The sequence below is a fragment of the Thamnophis sirtalis genome, unplaced genomic scaffold (genome assembly GCF_051295495.1).
Source record: "Thamnophis sirtalis isolate CommonGarterSnake01/CBP01778 unplaced genomic scaffold, rThaSir2_p1.2 scaffold_8, whole genome shotgun sequence".
In the NCBI taxonomy this organism is placed as follows: domain Eukaryota; kingdom Metazoa; phylum Chordata; class Lepidosauria; order Squamata; family Natricidae; genus Thamnophis; species Thamnophis sirtalis.
The window spans coordinates 71420565-71444868 of record NW_028261388.1 but is presented as its reverse complement, the minus strand read 5'-3'; the positions used below and the strand labels follow the sequence as shown (position 1 = coordinate 71444868).

General features: G+C 37.8%; 1 protein-coding gene across 2 annotated transcripts in view; it reads right to left on the bottom strand.

The window, feature by feature from the left end:
* The window catches only part of RIN2 (Ras and Rab interactor 2), a 69544-nt gene that overhangs the window by 33272 nt on the left and 11968 nt on the right, over positions 1-24304 (bottom strand). The window contains exons 2-3 of one of the 2 annotated variants that reach the window (XM_087721892.1): positions 22720-22804; positions 7552-7646 (exon numbers count right to left, since the gene is read on the bottom strand). In XM_087721892.1, the coding sequence (XP_087578018.1) occupies positions 7552-7646; positions 22720-22776 (152 nt within the window). In that variant the 5' untranslated portion in view covers positions 22777-22804. Of the gene's footprint in view, positions 1-7551; positions 7650-22719; positions 22805-24304 lie in introns of those variants that run through there. The other variant, XM_087721894.1, reaches the window with a different exon arrangement.

Sequence of the window (24304 nt, the reverse complement as noted above, 5' to 3'; positions counted from 1 at the left end):
AGTACTGCAGGCCACTTCAGCTGACTGTTATCTGCAGTTCAGCGGTTCTAATCTCACCGGCTCAAGGTTGACTCAGCCTTCCATCCTTCCGAGGTGGGTGAAATGAGGACCCAGACTGTGGGGGCGATATGCTGACTCTGTAAACCGCTTAGAGAGGGCTGAAAGCCCTATGAAGCGGTATATAAGTCTAACTGCTATTGCTATTGCTGTTTTCCCCTCACAAAACAGTTATTGTACAAAATTAAACTCTTATTTTACTCTACCGTCTTCTTGTTACTATAAGTTTACGGCTATTCTTTTTGTATTCTTATTTATTCTGTAAATTTATATCTGTATGTTCTATTTCTATGTTCTGATTCTTGTGTCAGCACTGTTTTCTTAACTAGTACTTCTTTAAACTTTCCTTTTCTCCCAGGTATATAGCTCTTGTAGCCAATCTCTGCCCATTTGGATGTGAAAATCTGTCAGCCTCTGCCTTGCTGCTGCTTCGGCTGCCATTGAAACGGGGAGGGGGGCAGGGTATTTGGGAGGGGAATCATTATGTGCTGGAGGAATATTCTAGAAGCTGTCCTGACCATCTCATTGCGCATGTGGAGGAAGGGAGTTTCCCGCCAAGGTTAACTGTCCAGCATTCTACCCTGATGATGTTTTTTGACGATATCTCCCACCTGACAGTTGGGTGAATTATAATTGGACTATGGACTGGGGTGCCAAGGGGAGGGGATTGACCTATACATGATATTCATTGCTTTCGCGCCCAATTAACCAGACTCAGCTTAGCTTTGCTACTATTCGTTTGTAACTAGTAAAAGTACACTTAATTTCAAACAAATGGAGTTGAGTGGTTTCTTTCCTGATTATTAAATGAAGCAGCACCTGACAAAATCCTTTTCATTCCATAGACTTGTGAATGGGCTCATGATCCCTCCTCCCATTTCTCCATTACTTACAGCAGAGGTGGGTTCCTACCAGTTCGCACCTATTCAGTAGAACCAGTTCATCAAATCTACCGAACCGGTTAGAAGAGGTTCCACCAGTGGACCCGGAAAGCAGGCCACACCTACAGAAGAGGTTCCAAAAATTTTTGAAACCCACCACTGACTTACAGACCTCAGTTTCTGGAACTGGTTTGAAGACTCCGGTGGGGCTCTTTTCCTCCCCTACCTCTCAGCAGTCGTGCAGCTCCAATAATTGGAAGGTTTTTTTTGCTATCTGAAGATGACTGCTGAGGTTCTCACCTTTGGGTTGGAGTTTCTCTTACCCATATCTCTGCTATCCTCTAGTGCAGTGGTCTCCAACCTTGGCAACTTTAAGACCTGTGGACTTCAACTCCCAGAGTTCCTCAGCCAGCAGAACTCTGGGAGTTGAAGTCCACAGGTCTTAAAGTTGCCAAGGTTGGAGACCACTGCTCTAAGTGTGACTCTTTTATTTAGGACACTCACACACCTGCTTGTTTTCAATTCCCAAACACCTTTTGGGAAACGCTCCTTCTCAGGTAGTACCAAAACTCTGGATCCCCAGGAAGGCAAATACCCTAGGCGGTGAGATCACTCTTTTCCACTTAAATTATTTTTGCCCAGTCAGTAACATCTGGGAGAGTTGACTCACTCCAAATTCTATTTGTAAAACTGTGTCATCTTGGAGGACCTAAGAGATGGGTCTTTTCATGGCTGCACTTTGTCTATGGAGCAATCCAAAAGGCCCCAACGCTGACTGGTGCTTTTACAAATCTTTTATTTCCTTATAATTACATAACTTTTGTCTTGCATGTTACTTGGTTTGGGGTTTTCCTCTTTCTTAATCACTGTTGGTTATTAATGTCTGGTGTTGTTATTCTCATATTGTGGCTTCGGGGGACAGCTCTGCCTGCTTCTTTTTAAAATGTAATATGCAAGCTGCCTAGAGTTATCTCATCATTCAAGTAGCCTATGTGTTCATCAAAATAAATTAATAAAAATGTCCCATTCATAAATAATGAAATTCTTATTTCCCTGTCATCTCTACTGACCAGGAGAAAGCTTGCTTTTTTACTACCTGTTCCCAGCAAATGATTGATTCTCTAATATTCCTATAAGGAGCTTTTGAAATTTCGTCTTATTTTGCAAATGTGTATAAAGAGATAAAGAAGTGTAAACCATTCATGAGGTGTAAATCCTCTTGATTCAAAATTATCTACACCAATGTGCAAGCAAACATATTAAATACAAGAAGGTTACACACTTCTTTCCTCAACTTTTCTCTTGGGGCATTTCCATTTTGAAATTAAAAATTATTCTGATAAGACCAGCTGGAATAAAGAAGCATATGGAGGCAAAAGGATTATCTTCTTCACACTCTCATTCTTTCTCTCCCTCCCTAGCATCATGCATAATTAGGTACCACCGTAGATATATTTGATAATGATGATACACCAAGAAGAATCCATTGTGTAGATCTTAAACCATGGATAGAAACAATGGCATAAAAGACAATAAATGCATAAACAGCACAGCTGATTCTTGGGGGAACATGCTTTCCCATGCCGATGCATATCTAAATTTCAGATGAGCTCTTTCCTACCAGTTAACATAACTTGTTTTGATCAGGATTCGTTTCACTCAGCTTATGTCCAGGCAATGTAAGCTATTTTCCTGGGTCCTTGAATCAGAAAGATAAATAAAAATGGGTACCGCCTACATACTAAGAATGCTGCATTGGTAGTATGCTTTTGTAAAAGTTGAAAAAGCATGAAAACGATAGAACTTTATAATACCTCATTGACAAATGCTCAGATATCAGACCAGTGTCTTCCAGCACCACCTACTGGAGACTGTACAACAGACAAAACCAATTCAGAACAGGTCTACCTTGTTCAAAAAGATCATCACAGTGATGAAATCTGCCAGATATGCCTCAAAATCAGCTGTGGCACTGTCTATTTCCTAGTTTTGATCACCTATAAAGAGAATTTCAACGAGACCCCAAATCAGACTAGATCTCAAACTGGACTGGGTTAAATAATATCTCATTTAATAAAATCTCAATTTCATTTAAATTCACCTGGAACTTAGTTCCTACCACTTGTTTGAACAGGTTGTCCACTACTTCAAAAAGAGAGCATAGAATAAATATTAAGAACTCATCTTAAGCAATAATTAGCCTTCCTTAGTATTCCAGGGTTAGGGTTAGGGTTATCTCCTGTAAGAACATGTTAATTAGCTCTATTGTTGAAATGAGCCATCGTCTGGCAACTTTACCAAATGGACAAGGATCAAGATTTAAGTAATGAGTTGGAATTATTGACAATCTTGTCCACAGCTTCTTGATATGAAAAATACCTATTACAACAGCACAAGCAAATGCTTCAGATACAGGTAGTACTCGCTTTAAAACTGTTGTTTTAGTGACTATTCGAAGACACAACAGCACTGAAAAAAGTGACTTATAACCACTTTTCACACTTATGACTGTTGCAGCATCTCCATGGCCACATCATCAAAATTCAGATACTAGGCAACTGACTTATATTTATGATGGTTGCAGTATCCCGAGATCATATGATCATCTTTCTGAAAAGCAAAGTCAATGGGGAAGGCAGATTCACTGAACAACCATGTAATTAACTGAACAGCTATAGTGCTTCACTTAACAACTATGGCAAATTGGCAAAAGTAACTTGGATATAAATCCTAAACAGTGAGTTCAAAGTGCGGAGAGAAGTCTATAAAAACCTTATAAAGGAGATAAAAAGAAGACTTACACCACAATTGGCAAGAGAGATAAGACTGTTTTGTTACTGGAAAGATATAGGTTGACGATGAAAGTTGATAATAAAAAAATCAGTTGATTTTGGTGATTAATAAGTAGGAATTCTGTAATTCTTGGATTGTTTTAGATTGTTATCAAATGTTTATTTGCTAACAATTAATTAACTATAATAACAATAAGGAAATGATAATGAATACAGCTTAATGATATATACATGTATGGTAATCTAGCAAAAGAAATTTGGATATAAATTGCAAATCGTGACTTGGGAAAAAGACCTATACAATTTTATTACCAAATTTTTATTTAGATCTTGTTATAAAGGCGTAAGGTTTTTCTTTTGGGGGGGGGGGTGTCTGACGAGAGGAGATAGGACATAAATAGTAAACGATTTTTAGCCAATTATAATAATAACAAGGAAATGTTAATGGTCATTGTTTAATAATATATACATGCTATGGTATTGGCAAAAGTAACTTGGATATAAATTTTAATCAGTGAGTTGGAAAAAAAGGGGGGGGGAAGCCTTAGAAACTTTATTAATTGACTTTTGCTTAAAAGATGCTATAAAGGTGTAATGTTATTGGAGGATTTTTTGAAATAGCTAATGAATGCCATTATGTGGTTGTGACTTTAAGTATGAATGATTTGAGGTAAAAGCATGTTCAAATAATTGTAGTCAAATGAGAATTGTGGTACACTGATAGTAAGATATACAAAGATTTTTTTGACTTAAAGTGTATAATCTAATATGAACTATAAGTAATGACTGTGGAAGAAATGCACGAAAGTTACCTGTAACCAATCGACAGGCTTTCTACAAGATGTAATGAAGGATGATTCTTTTTTTGTGTTTTTGTTCAATTAAAATTTTTTTTTTTCAAAAAACAAAAACAAAAGCAACTATGGCAAGAAAAGTTGTAAAATGGGGCAAAATTCACTTAACTGTCTCGCTCAGCAACAAAAATTGTGGTTGTAAGTCAAGGACTACCTGTACATGAAAAGATACAGAATTAATCTGGGATACAGTGGTTTTACTTGCACATACTTGGCATAGTACCGTTTGAACCTATTGGAAGTGGACAGGGTCTTTAGGACTGTAAGTTCAGCCACCTGCTCCCTAGATCAATGCCCCTTCTGGCTTGTGAGTGTGACTCAGGGCTGTTGGGTAGTTTTTAACAGCAGTGAGTTCTTGGAGTGAAGAGGTTGTTGTCAACCCTGAAGCTGACATATGTGTAGCCATGTTTCATTGTAGTCACTTCCTGTTCTTCTTCTAAGCTTTTTCTAGGTATTCAGTAAGGGGATCAAACGAGGCTTCAGGCTCGCCACATTCTAGCAGAGATAAAGGGGGGATCTTATGGCTAGGTAGCATTTTTCCTGTGGGAACTGAGAATGTGCCTGCAGATGGCTGAAGATGGAGTTTGGAGTCACCAGAACAGTTGGACAGCTGATTGGAGAATGTGACTCTGGGGAAGGGGGAGGGGTTCAAACTTTTGCTTTTTACTGGGTGTAATTCCGGGATTTGGTCAGAGCCAGAATTACACCAAGACCGTGACAATTTGATATGTTCCTAATAAACGGACTCTGGCTGAATATAACTGCCTTGGATTGTTCACTCCGGGGACTTATCACTTGGAAGCTTGACAGTTTGAACAGTTGACAGTCCTTCACTTCTCAAGGATCTTTTGCTTTACCCGTTCCTCAAGAAACCGTCTCCAGGACTCCAATATCCTCTTTTGTGGGAAGGTGACTGAGAAGGTGGTCGTGCAGTAGCTTCAGAGGACCTTGGATGGAGGGAATTATCTGGAACTTTTTCAGTCAGGGTTCAGACCTGGGTATGGTATGGCAATGGAACAGGTTGACTTTTGGATGATTTCTGGCACAGGCAGGATAGTGGATGTGGGTCCACCTCCTTGCCTTATTTGACATTTCATCAGCTTTTGATACCATCAACCATGGCATCCTTCTGGAGTGATTCAGAGGATTGGAGGTAAGTGGCACAATATTGTGATTCACTTTGTTTCTATGGGGTTAACTTCTGGTAAGTTAAGCAATGATGTAGATGTCCTTCTCAGGGTCTGGAGGCTGTGACAATCTGGATAGGGAACAACAAGCCTCAACTGAACTCTAGTAAGACTGAGTGGCCTTGGGTTTTGAGCTCCTATGCTTCTAAGACTACAATCTTTGGTATTGGAAGGAGTTGCCCTCCCCCAGACAGACTCTGGGCACAATTTGAGTGTCCTCCTAGACTCACAACTCCTACTGTAAGAGAGGAGGGAGAGGGAGGAAGGGAGAGAGTGTGGGAGGAGAGAAAGAGAGATTGATTTCTATTTCTTTAGAGATTTTATATGCCAATAATTACCATGCTTTAAGATAATTTTTTTTTCAGGATATCAGGATTATCATAAAGTTTCCTGCCTCAGGTCCTAACACCAAGTTCTAGCAGAAAACAAACAAGGTCAACACATGCCCTCCAATACATGATGGACTACATAATAACTGAGACAGGTCCATGATTTTCATTTGTTTATATGAGGAGCCACTTAAGAATTTTAGTATGATTGTTTCTCTTATTTCTCTAAATTAGGAAACTTGGAAAATGCTTCAATGCCACGTCCAAGTTTATTTCTATAGACTAAAAGAAGACAACCCTCACACAATGAAGTAGATGGTTCATCAGCTGAATCCAAATCTTATCTTGAAGACTTATTAATAGCAATAGCAATAGCAGTTAGACTTATATACCGCTTCATAGGGCTTTCAGCCCTCTCTAAGCGGTTTACAGAGTCAGCATATTGCCCCCAACAACAATCCGGGTCCTCATTTTACCCACCTCGGAAGGATGGAAGGCTGAGTCAACCCTGAGCCGGTGAGATTTGAACAGCCGAACTGCAGAACTGCTGTCAGCTGAAGTAGTCTGCAGTGCTGCATTTAACCACTGTGCCACCTCGGCTCTTAAATGATACAGACACACAGAAATCCACAACTATCACACAGGATACCAATTAATGCAAAAGTCTTAGGACAGAGGACTGCTTCTTCTTTCCCAGGCTTAGTTTGCTACAATATGAAGAAATCTTGCTGATGACATAGGAGACATTAATGATTGCACACTGTCTTAGTAATTTTATCATTTATGTGATATCAGCATGCTCATGTTTTATATGCCAGAGGTCTTCCCATATACTATGTTGTAGTTCACATTGCCAGCAATCTCACGCACACAAACAACACCAAGTGTGGAGATAATATTTCATTTAAAAACTTAACACATTGTTTTCAGTTCAGTAAATTCAACTACCATCAACAAAGCTTAAAGACAAATTGAAGTACAGAACTGATACAAACTGAAATAGAATTTTACACATATTTGATTCTACTGAATCCGCATGAACTAGCACTCTTCAGTGCTTTTTAGCAGAAAATATTTAAAAATGTGGTCCATTTTAAATAACAACCTTTTAGCAATTAAGTTTTAAAGAAAGATAGGTTTCTATACATTTTCTGTAAAGAACCCAAATGCTAATAAATGAATTCTTAATTGTGGAATACGGATCAAAGGAAACAATCACTTTTTACAGGAAGTTAGGGAAACAGCATAAACAAAGAGAAACATAAAGTATATCATTACATTGCTAGCTACTGCCAAAGCAAACCATTTTAAAATGCATCTGAAACCCAAATATTTTTCATAGTTTAAAACTAGAAACAATATATACTGAAGAAAACCTCCTTCTTAATTAACACAACACACCCTTATATTAGCCCACCAAATGAGTCCAGTGATACAGAATTTTAATTCACCTTGGTAAACTGGTGCGTCCAGCGTCCAGTGTCAGATCTGTGTGTACCATCTCCTGTTTCAGTTCTCCGATTTCTGAAGCAATTGTGTCAATGAGCTTGAAGGACAAAAGCAACATGACATCAGAAAGTAGAAGGTGTAGAAATAAAAGAATGGACAAGATGAGTCACTTAGGATTCACAACTCATTTCACCCTGCCCAATTCTGACTTCCCGTTCTTAAGAGGAACCAACATAATGAAGCACGTATTTCATTCAGTCATATATAAAATCAGCTTGTAGTGAACATACCTAATACTCCTTCTTCTCCTCTTTTCCCTACAACACCTACCCTTGAAGTCGGTTGGGCTCAGAGAGAATACTGGCTCATGGTCACCCAGTAGGGGTTTATCTCTGAGGCAGAACTAACAGTCTCCCAGTTGCTCTACTGGTGCCTTAACCACTAAACCAAAATCATTAAATAAATGATTTGTAAAAATCTGTTAAAATTTGTATTGTTCCTGAACTGATATTGGAAGAGAGAGAAAATATGCAAACAACAAAAAAGAAAATAAATAAAAGGCATACATACATACATACATACATACATACATACATACATACATACATACATACATACCAGGGGTGGGTTTCAACTGGTTCGCGGCGGTTCCTGCGAACCGGTTGGTCGCCGAACCCGGAAGTAAGTAACTTCCGGGAACGGTGAAGGCCACCCCCCGCGCCTGCGCGTGTCCGCTCCTTACCCAGTTTTGACGAATTCTGCGCTTCCACGCATGCGCAGGACGCATACAGCGCCTGCGTGATCCTCCAGGAGCAGCTGTAGCATCGCACAGATGCTAGTATGCATACGTGCACCACACGCGTGCGTGAGGACGCCGCCGGCCTCGTTCCAACCGAACCGGTTGGAACGGGGTGAGAAACCCACCCCTGATCATACATACATACATACATACATACATATATATAAATCTAAGTGTTTAAAGTTTGATCACACAGAATATCATTTTCCATACATTGTTAAAGAATCCATGAATAAAGAAGAGAGTGGACAAATATCAATAATCCAAGATTATAAAACCAGGGTGGCACTGTCTTTCAGTTGTAAAGAGGATTTTTTTTTTTTTGGTTAAGTCCCATCTCGATACTTTCACATCTCTTCATCAATGTTCCCTCTAAACTGCGGCCGCACACATGACAAAAAAACGCTGCACCGCAGTTTCCAACTGCCGCGCAGTAATTTTTAATGTCACAGGCACGGCGTGATGTACAGGAGATCCAGAGAGAATAAACTCCTCTGTCTGCCTTTTAAAGGAGAGGTAGTAGTAGTAGTAGCAGTAGCAGTTAGACTTATATGCCGCTTCACAGGGCTTTCAGCTCTCTCTAAGCGGTTTACAGAGTCAGCATTATTGCCCCCAACAATCTGGGTCCTCATTTTACCCACCTCGGAAGGATGAAAGGCTGAGTCAACCCTGAGCCGGTGAGATTTGAACAGCCGAACTGCAGTCAGCTGAAGTAGCCTGCAGTGCTGCGTTTAACCAAGTTGGAGCTTTAAGCTGATCTTATGTGGGGATGATTATTAAATCTTGGGAAAGGCAGGACGGTAGAAAGAACAGGGAGTCTTTCAGACTGGGGACCTGCGTAGTTTTGCTGGTAGTGTAAGAAGCCAATTTCCTCTTAGAAAGCTGCAGTTGCAAGAGTTCATTTGAGCAGTTGCTGCCTTTACAGTATTTTGCATTCAGCTTCCCTGCACCCATTCTTAGGATTTTTTGCAGGATTCAGACGCTCAACATCATCTTCCACTTGTTACTGTCCTGCATTTATAGGGGGGCTTCTGCTCTCTCATTCCATTTCTCCAAAAGAAAAATCTATGTAGAGGGGAACAGACAGAATATTGCATGTGCCTTTTCCTTTCCACTCTAGGAATTCAGTATCTAGAAGCGAAATAATCTTCTCCCCTTCCCCCTCCCTTCCAAGCTGAACTTCCAGCTTAGCTAAAGCTTTTTCTTTTGCTCCGTTCCTTGCGGTATTCCCTGTAGGGAAAGTAGAGCATCTTTCTGAAGGAACTTGGTGCACTGAACATTTATGCGTTGAGGGAGCGATGCCAGTTAGGTTTATAAGTGGAAAATGAAAGGAATTGTGAAGAGGGATAAAGTCAACTGGAAGGCAGCACCCTGGATCCAATGTGGGTGAGAATTCCTCAGTCTCTATTTTAGAAGACTCTCTCTTATCATATTGGAAACAATTTGATTCCCTTGCAGACCACATAAAGAGTCTTCATATAAAGAAACATTTCAAATTTTGGATATAAAGTTCAAAAGCAGATCTCTAAACTCTATTATGTTTCCTAAAACCATACAAACATGGAAATTAAATAGAAATGGAACAATAATATGACAAGCTTTTATATAATTTATATAAGTTTTCCCTCCATTGGTTTAGACTCATCCATTCTGAGAAATTTTGTATGATTGAAAGATATTTGAGCCGAGGTGGTGCAGTGGTTAGGGTGCAGTACTGCAGGCCACTTTAGCTGACTATGATCTGCAGTTCAGCGGTTCAAATCTCACCGGCTCAAGGTCGACTCAGCCTTCCATCCTTCCGAGGTGGGTGAAATGAGGACCCAGACTGTGGGGGCGATATGCTGACTCAATTTGCTAAAAAAATTTGTAAACCGCTTAGAGAGGGCTGAAAGCCCTATGAAGCGGTATATAAATCTAATAAATAAATAAATAAATAAATAAATAAATAAATAAATAAATAAATAAATAAATAAATAAATAAATAAATAAATAAATAAATAAATAAATAAATTTGTATCCCATTAGTGTGAATTATAATTATTGAAATGAAGCACTTAATTTCTCAGGGATTTAAATACCAACCCAACTTCTCTGAACCACTAAGACAGTGTTTCTCAACCTTGGCGACTTTAAGTTCTGTGGACTTCAACTCCCAGAATCCCGCAGCCAGTTGAAGTCCACAGGACTTAAAGTCGCCAAGGTTGAGAAACACTGCACTAAGGAGTTCTAAGAAGCAACTAACAATGAATTGAATTGTACACTAATAATAGTGTATTTATGAATAAATCATATTACAGTTTTTCAAATATTACATATTAGTTAGGCCGATGGAATATTGTAAATGTCACCAGTACCTCAATGTAAATGAAATGCTCTCTTATGTACAAACTGAAAAATTCTACACCTATTTTCTTCATAGTGTTTTCCTGCAACAGCAGAACCCGCTTTTTTTCAGATGAACCAACCAAGTATTGATCCTTTGGGTGCAACATTTTCTCAAAATGCATGTTTATTGACATTTGTAGGCCGCCCTTTTCCCTGAGGGGACTCAGGGCATGTGAATTTTGAGTTCATTTTTTTTCCAAATGTTGGGCTTCCATCCATAAATATTAACTGTGTAAATATTATCAGAAAATTCTATTGCTCTATTCACTCAAGGCTTCTGCTAACATTTTATGGCAGGATTTGTTATGCACAACATCTCAAAATCAAGTTTAAGGTCACCTATGACAGGTATACGATTTTTAATATAACTTTATGAAAATTTTAAGATGGGAGATAAAACCAAAAACAAATATTTAGAATAAAAAAAGAGAAAGAAAAGATATAGAAGAACAGAAACAATAATCCAGTAGAAAAGAAATTACTTCAAATTTTCTTTTACAGCAGTTGTAGGTATAAATGTAAATTAATATCTTATTCTATGCTTACAATTTTGCTTATATTTCTCTATAATCTATTTTTCTAATTATCAAACCATATATCATAATTCATTTTTTCAGTTTGTGAAGAAAATGAATAAAGTATTTCTAATCAGCATTAAACTTAGGCAATGTTCTCTCTCTACCTGTTTCCCTGAGAATAAGACCTCCCTGAATAATAAACCCAATTGGGCATTTGAGTGCATGTGCTAAAATACGCCCTCCCCCCCAAAATAACACTTCCCCAAAATATTGCAACACAGCAGCAGCCATGAGGTGAAAAAATGCACCTCATGCACCTCAAAAATAATAAGACATTCCCGAAAATAAGGCCAACCACTTATTTCGGGGGGGGGGGGTCAAAAGAAAATAAGCCCCTGTCTTATTTTGGGGGAAACACGATAATTAAACTGTCATGTTCACCATCTCAGCAAGTTCCATCTTCTATGACAAGAATATAATTGATGTTGAAAGAATGAAACCAAAGATGTGATAGTCACTTAAATGTACATGCTATCATTTTGTTTTCTAAGTAATAGTTTGTGCCAAAAATTCCATATTCAGAATTCCTTGCTCATGTTTAAGGATCCGATATATGCATACTACATAATACTGTCATTATTTGTTTCAGAAATATGATGAATAAGTCATAGGTGTTTGCACATAATGTCCATAATCACACCTACTTACAGACCACATATGTGCCACGTTGGACCTCTGCCTGACCACTACCTATTTTAAATACAATGAAGGTTTCTTGAGACAAAAGCTGCACTATGAGTTCACCTATGTCCCCCATTGTGGTCAATCTCTATATGGAAGATGTAGAAACCAAAGCCCTAAACTCTTTCATGGGATTTCCACCCACTCACTATAGGTATGTGGGCAATAGTTGGGTCAAGATTAAAATACGGGAAATGGAAGCCTTCACCAAACACATCAATTCTATGGACAGATAAATTAAGTTCACACAGGAAGATGTTAAAGAAAACAATCTGGCTTTTCTAGACGATGCAGGGCATATTAAGGAAGGCAGAAGCATGAACACTGAAGTTTACAGAAAACCCCCACACAGAAATCAGTATTTACATTTTGATTCTCACCACCACTTGAGCAGAAAATGGGACTGATCAGAACCCTATAGACCAGACTGAAAGTGTGCCTATCAATAAAAAGGGAAAAGAAGAAAAACTAAAACATGACATGGAATCCCTCAGAATTTGGGATTATCCTAACTGAGCCTTCATCAAATCCAGAAAAAGATCCAACAGGAGTTCTTCCATTACAGCAGTGACATGCAGTCAGGGGAGGCAGAGCCTCACCACTGTCATCATGAAAAGAAAAAAAAGGTAAAAGGAAAAAGGCAAGAGCTGAGGTCAGGCTGAGCTAGTTGCTGCCAGAGTCACAGTGGATGACTCTGCTTAGTGCTTAACTGTTTAAAAAAGCCTCTAAAAAAGCACCCTCTACAGGAGAAGACAGCAGAACAACGTGCCTCATCCAGTCTGGGATTTTATGATCACTTGAGCAGAGTTAAGCAAGGGTTAAAAGCTGAAAAATTCCTAACGTAGATGAGGCACGTCGTTCTCCTGCCTCCTCCTATAGAGGGTGCTTTTTTAGAAGCTGTTTAAAACAGTTAAGCAGAGTCATCCACAGTGACTCTGGCAGCAACTAGCTCGGCCTGACCTCAGCTCTTGCCTTTTTCCTTTTCCATTTTTTTTCTTTTCATGATGGCAAGCAAGAGCAGAGTTGAAATCCTCTCTGAAACAGCTGGAAAAGGTACATGTGGGTTGGAGGGAGGGGGAGGAATTCAAACTTCATCCTTCTGGTGCGGGGCTTTGGGCAAAGGCTGGAGGGAAGTGCTCTCCCTCCCCAAGTGTAGTTTGATTGCAGGCAGAGCCACGTTGTCTTTTCAAACCTGTAATCAGTGAAGCTGGGCTGGATCCTTCCGGGGCTGGGGGAAAGTGTGTGTGCTCCAGTATGGCTCTTTGACTGGCTTCCTGCCTCCTCCTGTGGTCTCCTGACTCCCTCCAATCCAACTTTGTGTGTGTGTGTGTGTTTGAGAGGGGGGGAGGGAGGGAGAGAGGGAGGAAGGAGGAGAAGGGGGAAGAAAAAGAAAAAGAAAGAAGGAAACTTATTTCTCAAAGGAGAAAAACAAATGCTGTCGCTTTAAATCGGAACTGAGCATGCCTGGCTGTGGAATTCTGGGAGTTGAAGTCCACAAGTCTAAAAAAATTTGTGTCAGTGCCTCACCAGCCATAAACCTCACCGCACTGCATTACAGACAAAGAGAGAATAACAAACATTGCAATGTTCTCATTCCATACATTGTAGGAATATCTGAAAAGATCAGGAGAATTGTCAACCAACACAACATATTCCCATCCTGCTTACAATCTTTTTAGACTGTTGCCTTCTGGCGGAAGATACAGAATAATTAAAACTAGGACCACACGTCTTCTGAATAGCTTTTATCCCAGAGCTATAATTGCACTCAACAATGAACTAAAGGGCCACCATCAGTGAGCTAATGGACAGCACTACTTGGTCTGTTGTGTGGATGTTTGGGTGGTTTAGGGTTGGGGATTTTTTTGGTGCGTAGGGGTGTGTTTGGGGATTGTTATGTGTATTAGGCCGGGTCTCTGGGTGTTATGTGAATTTTGTTGTATGTGTAAACTGTGTATATATGTACAATGACAATAAAGTAAAGTAATAAAGTAAAGTAAAGTAATAAAGTTTACAATAGTAATAAAGTAATAAAGTTGACAATAAAGTAAAGTAATATATAAGTATACTTTAAACTCAAGAATACTCAAGGATAAAACGTACAGACAAAAGCTGAGCAATGTGATATATGCAATAAAATGCAGTGAGACATATGCAGATCTGTACATTGGTGAAACAAAACAACCAATTCAGAAGTCCATGGCACAATATAGGACATCAAACACACCAGGATAAAATTCAGCATTTGGGGGGGGGGGGGGAAAGGTCACCCTTTTTGATGACAGCAAAGTTCAAAGTCATCACAACTGATGAAGTTTCTTGAATGTTTTGTTCTTCTTCCTCAAGGAAAAACAGTCCAGTTACCTTTTGAAAAATCATTTTGAGACAACCACATCTACAAATTCCTATTAATGGAGAATTCAAAATTAATTATGCCATGTCATTTCTAATGCCATAATATTGTTCTGTGCAAAAACAGGGGATCTGAGTAAGCAAGATGGAAGTATAAGCTAGCATATCCTAAAGAATGTAAAATTGAAGGCAAAAGGAGAAGGGAACGGCAGGGGATGAGATGGTTAGGTAGTGTCATTGATGTAGTGAACATGAATTTGGGAAAACTCCAGGAGACAATGGAGGACGGGGTGGGTGAGTAGTGTTCTGTAGTCCGTGGGGTTGTGAAGGACATGACCGAATGACAACAAAAGAAAATAAAATCTTACTATTTTGAAAAGATAGCAGTTTGAAGAGATAAAGGTTTTGAAGAGATATCAAATTCGAGATTGTGAAGTTATTAGAACTCACTGTAAGGTAAAATTTAAATCTTCTGTCCCAGCTGTGATCTCAGTAAAGATTTCAAATAAAAGAAGAAAACTAATCCAGAATGAAATTCTGAAATTCATAAACGATCAACATCTTTATTAGGATAAATAAGTGAACAAGCTTTGAGCCCTTTGAAATTCATTATTTTGTCATATTCTGGACTCTGAGCAATTAACTAAGCCAGCCTTAGTTAATTTGTTCCACTTAGAACAAAAGGGTCAATGGATTCACATCAGCTTTCCTTTCAAAGTATATTGTTTCACAATTCTGTCCACCAGGGGGAACCACACTACATCACTAAACAGAAAATATCTGCAGTATTTCAATCAATATCCTCAATGAATTCAGTCTCATAATATAGTGATTATATATACTTCTGTATATTTGCAGGTCTTGGCGTCTTTTCCCGTGTAAGATTGAGAGTATCTTGGCGATGTTTTGACGAGGTCCCACCCGCCATATCTCATATCTCATCTTTTAGATATGGAAAAAAAGATCGAAAAGTGATGTAAAATTTATCAGTAAAAGTCCAGTAAGGCAACCAGATATAACTATTTTCTTTTTTTAACTGTAATTGAGCAAGTCAAACTTATAAACCTTTCCTGACTTTTTAAAAGATATTTTTGACCCCCTTCAGAAAAAAATTCCAGAGGTAATTTGCAGTTCATCTATGTTTCAAAGCAAAATCCCTTTAGAACTTTTAACAGATTTCTCTTGTATCCATAAATAAAATGTATCCTTTTGTTTGTCACTCCTTTTTTAAATTTTTTATCTTTTTATTAGTTTCTAATATAAAATACAAAAATAAAAAAGCAAATAATAGCACAAAGAGGGGAGGAAAAAGGGAAGAGAAAAGTAGGAAAAAGGGGAAAAAGAAAGAAAAGGCATTGACTTCTAATTCTGTTTGGTGCAGTAGAATAAGATAGTATCATCAACGTTTGTTTTTCACTCCTAAGAAAAGTCCTTCGAAATATTAGTCGAGCTGTTTTGTATATCCAGAGAGGGGATGAAAATATCCAAATCAAGTTCCTGATTTAATGTCTTTTCATCTCTTTTAAGGAATAAGTCATCTACCAGATCTATTTGTATAGTATCTTACGTCCTCTGTCAAATTTATTTCAGAAATATCCATTGCAGCTCCTTCTTGTTTTACAACTTCACAAGAACATGTTGTCAGTTTTATCAAGCATCTGATCCATTGTCCAAAAGCTTTACTGAAAGGTATTCAAAAGTTTGCACTAAGGATTTTTACTCTTTCTTTATACTGTCTCTAGTGTCCAGTTATCAGTTTATAAGGGGTTTTTTCATTAAAAAATGAAAACAATCTCCATAATTCCAAGATGTAATTCCAAATTCCACTGGCCCCTTAATCCATTATTAACTTTCCAAAATCCATATACTAAGTGTCCTTTTGCTGCATAGTCCGAAAAAAAATCATGTATTTTTAAACTTCCAAAATCAAAATTGCCTTTTAAGAAAGAGGAAACTCATCCAATGAATATAATAGAATCTTGACAGTCTGAAGAATCTTAATCTCTCCAATATGCAAAGAATTAAAAAAAGGGGGGGATTAAGAGATAAGGCTCGGCCAAGAATATTGTCCATAAAAGCTGATATGCAAGTTTGAGTTTGATGTAAATTCTGGCTCTCAGCCACTCCATTCATAAGCGGAGTGTAAAACCGACAGTTTCCATGGTCTACTCATGAGGAATGGGTGTCTGGAATCATGTGCATAATCTCAGAGATAGTGGTTTTGTTCTGGAGAGACTTGGATCCAATATTCAGGGGCAATTCTTTTCGCAAAGCTATCTTGCTAGCTAATAAAAAACAGCAAGGCGTCCACTCACTATGGTGCATTTTCAATCAGAATTTCAAATGAGAATCTGATGAGTTAGGCCAAACCAAACCCCAAAACTCTATGCAAGCTTGGCATGAAGACCAATCAGACATCAAGAAAAGAACAGAGATAAACTATCTATATGCCATTAATAATTACATGTCAAGAAAGGAAATCAGTAGCCCAAAGTGCACCCACCCTAAAAACCAACACCCAGAGAAGCAGGAAACAGCCCCAGATAAACAATTTGGGAAGAAACAATGGTCTAATCAAGGAACCATCAAGGAAAAAAACCCACACTCTACTGACAGGGCTAGGCACTATATATAAATATCCAGGAAGCTTCTTTTTCCCAAGGATTGGGAAACTGGCCTCATAACAAAGTATCCGCAGGAAACCACCAAGCTCAAAGCACACCGGGAATCCATCATATGATCTTGTGTTAAGATCAAGCAATGCACCAGCGGCCATGTTTGCTAATCATATCAAAGCACTGAAAATGGTTAGATCAAAAACAGATTGTCAAGAACTCTGTAAGAATGGCAAATTAAATTCAATGCAAACAAACATAGCTGTGTATTGACACAAAAACCCAGATTTAACCAATATATTTATATGAGCTGACAGAAAAATAATTTAAATTCGAATTGAAATGTCAATCCAGTAGGAAGCTGGTGTTAAAAAGAAAATTCTGCATTTGAAATTGTATACAAAAAGAATATGCGAAAAACACCAAACTCTGGAGCATTTAACTTCTCTTCCAAAGATCCCAATTCCCCTCTAGACTATTCTGAATATAGTTTGGTGGTTTTTCCTCTAAACTGGGAATTATTCTGCCTAGGGCAGCATGTTTAAGACATCTCAAATAGTTCTGAAGATATACTTTTGAAAGTTGTAAAACTGATCCCAGAATAAATCAGAGGTGTCTGGATTGTCCCATTCTGAAATGCTAAATTTTGCACAATCCTACGTATCTATTTTTAGACCAGGAGTTGGGAGTAAAGGTTTCAATTTAATTTGATTTGATTTGAAGGTCGTCCTTGACTTACAACCACAATTGAAACCTGAATTGCAAGGTAGTTGTTAAGTGAGTCACACCTTGATTTTATAATATTTTTGCCAGGGTTGTTAAGTGTCACTTCAACTGGGGAAGATCACAAATGGCAATCATGTGACCTGGGATGCTGCAACCATTACAAATACACACCAATTGCCAAGTGCTCAAAGAGTTTTGATTTGATTTTGTGGGGGTTGCAAGTGCAAGGACCACTTGAAGGTCACTTTTTCAGTGCCAATTTTGTACGATTGCTAAAAAAATGATTGTAAATCAAGAATTACCTATATATAATTCTGGAATCTATAGAAGACTGTTGTGACTCAGCAGCAGTCTTCTGTGAGTCTTTTCGGGATGCAAGATTAATTATGCAGCTGGGGCTCGTTAGGGGCATATTCTGGGCATAAAAGGATGGATGGTGCCACGCCCCGGTTGCAGGAGTCAACGTTCCTTGGTTCGTTCAACATGGTTTGATCATCGGTCGTGGTTTATGTAAGATACACTTGGATAAGTGCTTTGTTTTTCTGTAACCCTGATTCGTAGAGACTTTGGAAGAAGTGCTTTGCTTTCGTTTTGTTCAACTTGTGTTGCCGTAAGAAATATTTGTTTTTCATTCCGTTATCTTCAGGCAGAGACTGTAATTATGTTATTTTTGGGCTCACAGCCAATCTGAGTCGAGAACTGATAAAGAGAGTTCCTTTTAAGTTTGTTTGCCTGTCGTCTGTTTAACGAGTGGAGAAGGGGGGACAGAACAGAAGACTATAAAAGTAAGAAAGATGCAAAATAGTGTTAAATAAATTATCACAAGATGTAGCAATTTCCCTGAAATTAAAACAAAAAAAAAGAGCCCAAGAGCGATTTGGACTCTTTAGCCTCACACAAAAGAAGGTAAAGTGAGAAATGATCTCATAAAATAATGCATGGCACAGATAACATAGGAAGGATGGTGCTTTTTTCTCTCCCATTGTCTAAGTATCAATGTCATCCACTTTAATTTACATCATGGAAAAGTGAGACGAAGGAAGGGAATAACACAAAGTGTTTAAAATATCCCAGGATCACAAGAAAATTTGGATTAGGTAAATGCAGCAGGCATTGAGTAACAGAATTTTAAATGACATCTTTGCTTGTAGCAATATAAGCAGAGACTCTACACATGTTCTTTGCTGAACAGAATCAAAGAAACTTCAGAACAGGAGCTAGAACAGTGTTTCTCAACCTTGGCAACTTGAAGATGTCTGGACTTCAACTCCCAGAATTCCCCAGCCAGCATTCGCTGGCTGGGGAATTCTGGGAGTTGAAGTCCAGACATCTTCAAGTTGCCAAGGTTGAGAAACACTGGGCTAGAATATGCAGCATTACAGTCTAACCACCAAGTTATAGAAAATAAATGAAAAGTGGAAAAATGCAGGCTAAACTTGGACAATTAAAGAGAGTAGGTTGCCAACCATATAAAGTCAAAACACGTGATCATTTGTAGAGGCAAATGAAGTTAAATTAAAATAAAATGATTGTGTTGAATTTGTTTATAAACAGGATTACAAATCAACAGAAACATTGGTAGAGAAATAATACATTAGAAAATGAGATACAGCAGTTAAACCAGCTAGGAAACAAAACAGCACTATATGTAGATGAAATATCCTGCAAGAGCCGAGGTGGCACAGTGGTTAGAGTGCTGTACTGCAGGCCACTTCAGCTGACTGTTATCTGCAGTTCGGCTGTTCAAATCTCACCGGCTCAGGGTTGACTCAGCCTTCCATCCTTCCGAGGTGGGTAAAATGAGGACCCAGACTGTGGGGGCGATATGCTGACTCTCTAAACCGCTTAGAGAGGGCTGAAAGCCCTATGAAGAGGTATATAAGTCTAACTGCTATTGCTTTTGCTATCCTGTGAATTGTTTAAAGTTGAAAGTAAAGTGTAGCAGTTAGATGAAAACAAATACCAACCTAAAAAACCATGGCCTAGCAATGGTAAAAGACTAGTGCATTTGCCTAGAATCCTTGGGAAACACATCTGTACTGGAATTTGGTAAATGAAGAAATAAACTCACAATGAAAAAGTTGAATGTAAGAGAATGCACAAATTACCAGACTACTTCAATAATTGTTTGCATCATTTGTAAAGTTTTCTTTACAAATAAATTTACGACATGCATGGAGAAAGACTTTAATTGGATAGATCAGTGATGGTTAACCTTTTCAGCACTGAGTGCCAAAACTGGAGCGTGCACACGTGTGCCAGAGTGCCGGAATCCAGAAGAAAGCAGCTGGCTGGTATGCACATGATGGAACTCGGAAGAGCCGCTGGCAATGGCACGTGTGCCCACAGAGAGGACTCTGTGTGTCACCCCTGACATGTGTGCCATAGGCTTGCCATCATGTGTATAGATCATGCTGGAATGTGGAAGATAATTGCTTAATTTTTCTTGATTAAATCAGATTATCCTTTGTTATAGTGATCAGAAATCCACTCTAAAAAATGAATTCAGAGAAACATAGTTCTGAAAGGAAGGGAACAAAATAAGTGCAGATTGTTACCTGTTTAACTTATACAGCAAATACAAGAATGGCAGGACTGAAAAGGCGGCATTTAAAATGGAAGTTGAAACACTAGCAATTTGAACTATTCTATAAGCTCACAGTAAAGAATATTTAGAGGAATTTATTATCAGCGTAGAAATAGAAAGCAAAACTTTAGGCTTGAGTTAAATATTAAGAAGACAAAGATAATGTAAATGAGAAGGCAATTGTTGACAAAGAAACGAACAGGGTAGATAACTCCCTTTACTTGACTCAAAAACATATAGAGATTATTAATGTGTTGAAATAAAAAAAAATTACTCATAGGGAGGAAAGTTCATAAAAGATAGATATTTTATGAATGTATGATATTAAACTGGATTTCAGGAAAGTATGAGAAAGAAAACAGACACCTATAAATTATGGTTTTGAAGAAGAAGAAGATGATGATGATATCATGAACTTCAAAAAAGATCAAGATCAGTCAGCACCTGATCCTTAATGAAATAAATGTTGACTATTCCCTTGAGATTAGGATCACCAAACAGAAACTCACACTAAAGATGGCATGAATTTGTCTATTCAGTTGGCTGTGGCCTGGCATTTTAATGGTACTATAATTAACAGCCATGCATATTGGTAGTATACAATAATCATACAATCATACAATAATCATACAGCTGCAAATATGATCCTGGGGGCTAGACAATCCTGGTATACGTAATAATGCAATCTTCTTGATATATCTGAAATTAACCAAAGGTTGAAATCAAACCCAACAAGCTAGACTAAAATATGGCTATTTTATGGTTCCCTCTCTTGCATAAATGGAGTCACTCAGTAGAATAACAGTTTTGCTTTTTAAAGGAAGGGCCTAGAACTCAATCACTACTTCACACACAATCCAAACTCCAAACAAAAAAGAGGTTTTTAAAAATGCAGTAGGAAGCAAAACTATATTGCCAATGAAATGGTTGCATCTTACATATACCTCCTATTCTTTTACAGATGTTGTCTTTTGTGACATCATTTTAATATTGAGATAGCAAAACATAGGTTTTAAATTCTAGTGTAGTAGGTGGTATCCATTTCCTGCACCTGCTGGGAGTGAAAGAAAGAAGGGTAGGAAACTACATCCACCAAAAAATTTTATTTTCCAGTCTGCAAATTATTTTTTCCTCTTTGTGAAAGAGATTATTTATATGTCTGGACAACTCTATCCCCTTGCCAAACACAGGAATTTGCTTCAACTGCCATAATATAAACCACTATTTCCACAGCTGAAGTGGATTTAAAGAAATAGACTTTCCATAATAAAAACAAACCATTAACTTCCTTTAAGTCAGATAACATAGTAAACTGTTCAGTCTGTCTGGGAACAAAATCTGTCGCAACCTAATTCTGAAAGCTGCAAATATGATCCTGGGAGCTAGACAATCCTGGTATACTTAATAATGCAATTTTCTTGATATATCTGAAATTAACCAAAGGTTGAAATCAAACCCAACAAGCTAGACTAAAATATGGCTATTTTATGGTTCCCTCTCTTGCACAAATGGAGTCACTCAGTAGAATAACAGTTTTGCTTTTTAAAGGAAGGGACTCAGTCACTACTTCACACACAATTCAAACTCCAATTAAATTAGCAGAAATATGAAACTGCACCAGAATGTAATTGCTTATAATGTTGTACAAGAGAAGCAGCTGATCTGCTATATCTGACTTCTGAAATGTATGGAATAAACTTTGAAAGGTGCCAGTTTATTGTAGTGGTTAAGGTACCAGACTAGAAATTGGGAGACTCTGATCCAGTCCTGCCTTATACACAAAGCCAAGGGGATGATCTTGGACCAGTCACTCTCTCTTAGCCCTGGGAAGGAAGCAGTGGCAAGCCACTTCCCAAAAGCCTTGCCAAGAAAACTGCAGGGACCAGTCCAGGCAGTTGCCAAAAGGAAAAGCCAACATGTAGGCACCAAAAACAACAAAAGAAACTTTGAACAGAATGTAAATATATAGTCATAATGTTATTTTGTTTGGGATCCAATACCATCCAATACAATCACTTCTATCCTTGCAAACCATTCCTGCTTCTTTTTTGAAGATCTCCATCCATCAATGATTTTTTTCTCAGTCTTCCTGTTTGTATCAACTCATTTGCTCTTATTTCAATGTATTTTGTTTTGCAATTTGTCACATATTTGCTTTATATGATGAAACCATGCCCGGGTATTTATTTCATAATAATCACTTACCTTATATTCATTTTGGTATTTATTCATCGCCCATTCATTTTTGACCTTGTCTCTTCTTGTTTTACTTACACACACTTAAAATAATCTGTTTATACTTCAGATAAACTATTTACCCAACACTCAATTTCCATATAAAAAGAAACCAAGCTTTTTCACCATAAGCCTGTCCAAATTCTTAAACTGGAAAGCAGCGGGCAGATAATTGACATACATTTTGAAATAAGTACCAATATTTTAATTACCTTAAAAAAACTTCCTCTCTCATCAGGAGACTGGGGTTCCATGGCAGAAGTTGACATTTTCTCTGGGAAAGAAAGCCCTAATGAACTAAAAACAGAGAGATATTTAATGGTTACTCTGGGCCATAGGAAATTCCTTTCCAAGCCACAAAAACAGTCACAACATCATTTTTGCCAAACTTTTTTTTCCATTAACAACACAGTATCATTTCTTTCTACCAGAGCCTTTAATGTATTTTTGACCTATTATTTCCTGTGAATCACACTTTAAGGACAGTGCTACTGGCATTTTCCCCTCTCCACAAACACACCCATAAATTGCTTTTGATGTATTCTAACAGGCTCATTGTGAAAGCATACAAAGGCTTAATAGTTGCTTATTTGCTAGATCTCAGTCTAAACTGAACAAATACAACAGGTTTACTAAAATTCTACATGTAATACAACAAAACCATTATTTTTTTTAAAAAAACATATTTTATTAGGTTTCATTATAAGATAAAAACATAAAGGACAATAATTAGAGAACTAAGGGAAAGAGAGAAGTTCAAGGGGGAAAATATTTAACTTCCAATTTTCAGTGGAGTAAAATTACTATATTAAAAATTGTGTTTTAAATGCAATGGGCATGTTTCTTTGTTGTTTAAAGAGGTATATCTTTATTTTAACCTTGGCAATTTTCTTTTGAAGTCATTTCAGAAGTCAACCGACAGCCTATTTCTAGCACAAATCTGATATAGTTTCACACTAGATTACTTTGAAACTTCAGGAGCCAAAATACAGGAACTGTCTATGGTGCCAATACTTAACAACGCTCTGAATTCAATTGTTATTGTGTTAGTCCAGCTGTATTTGTAAAGGATGAGATTTGTAAGGCTAGGGCATGGCGGGGGGTGGTGGTGGTGGTGAGATGCCAACTTCTGCAAATAGTAAGAAAAAGATTTTGTTCATTTTTACAAAATAGAAGAGGACATTATGTACAGGATCACTGATGGCCAATCACAACACAATGCAATAGAGTGAGAACTTGCTAGTTACCTGATTTTATATGATGTTTCATGAAAGAAATAATCAAAATCATTTTTTACTTAGAGTATGGGGGACAATATAAGTAGGAAGTAGTAATTTTAAATTTAAACATGCAAGTGAGAGAAGTAATTCAAAGTACTAGTCCTATAAGTCCTTTATGGCATCTGGTGGACCAAATTTCTCCTATTGTATCTGCTCATCTGGTAAGATATGACACATAACACACGCTCCACGTTCCATCTTTGAAACAATGCCATCATTTTATTTACCAGAGTAAATCTTCAAGTACCAGGTACATTTAAGAATTTTAATACATAGTTTTGAAGCTGCAGTAAGTTTTCCTGAGGACCCTGCAATGTGATTCATTACCTTTAATACAAATATAAATATTAACAGAAACAGAAGAAAAAATATGAATAATCTCTTTTTTCTCTCTCTCAAGAATTGTGCACATAGTAGGTACTACTGCATTAAACCATGACTATTGCTACAAACATGCAATTGTTCTATGCAAGTTGATATGCAGCACAGCCTTTAATCAGACACAGAGCAACCTTTG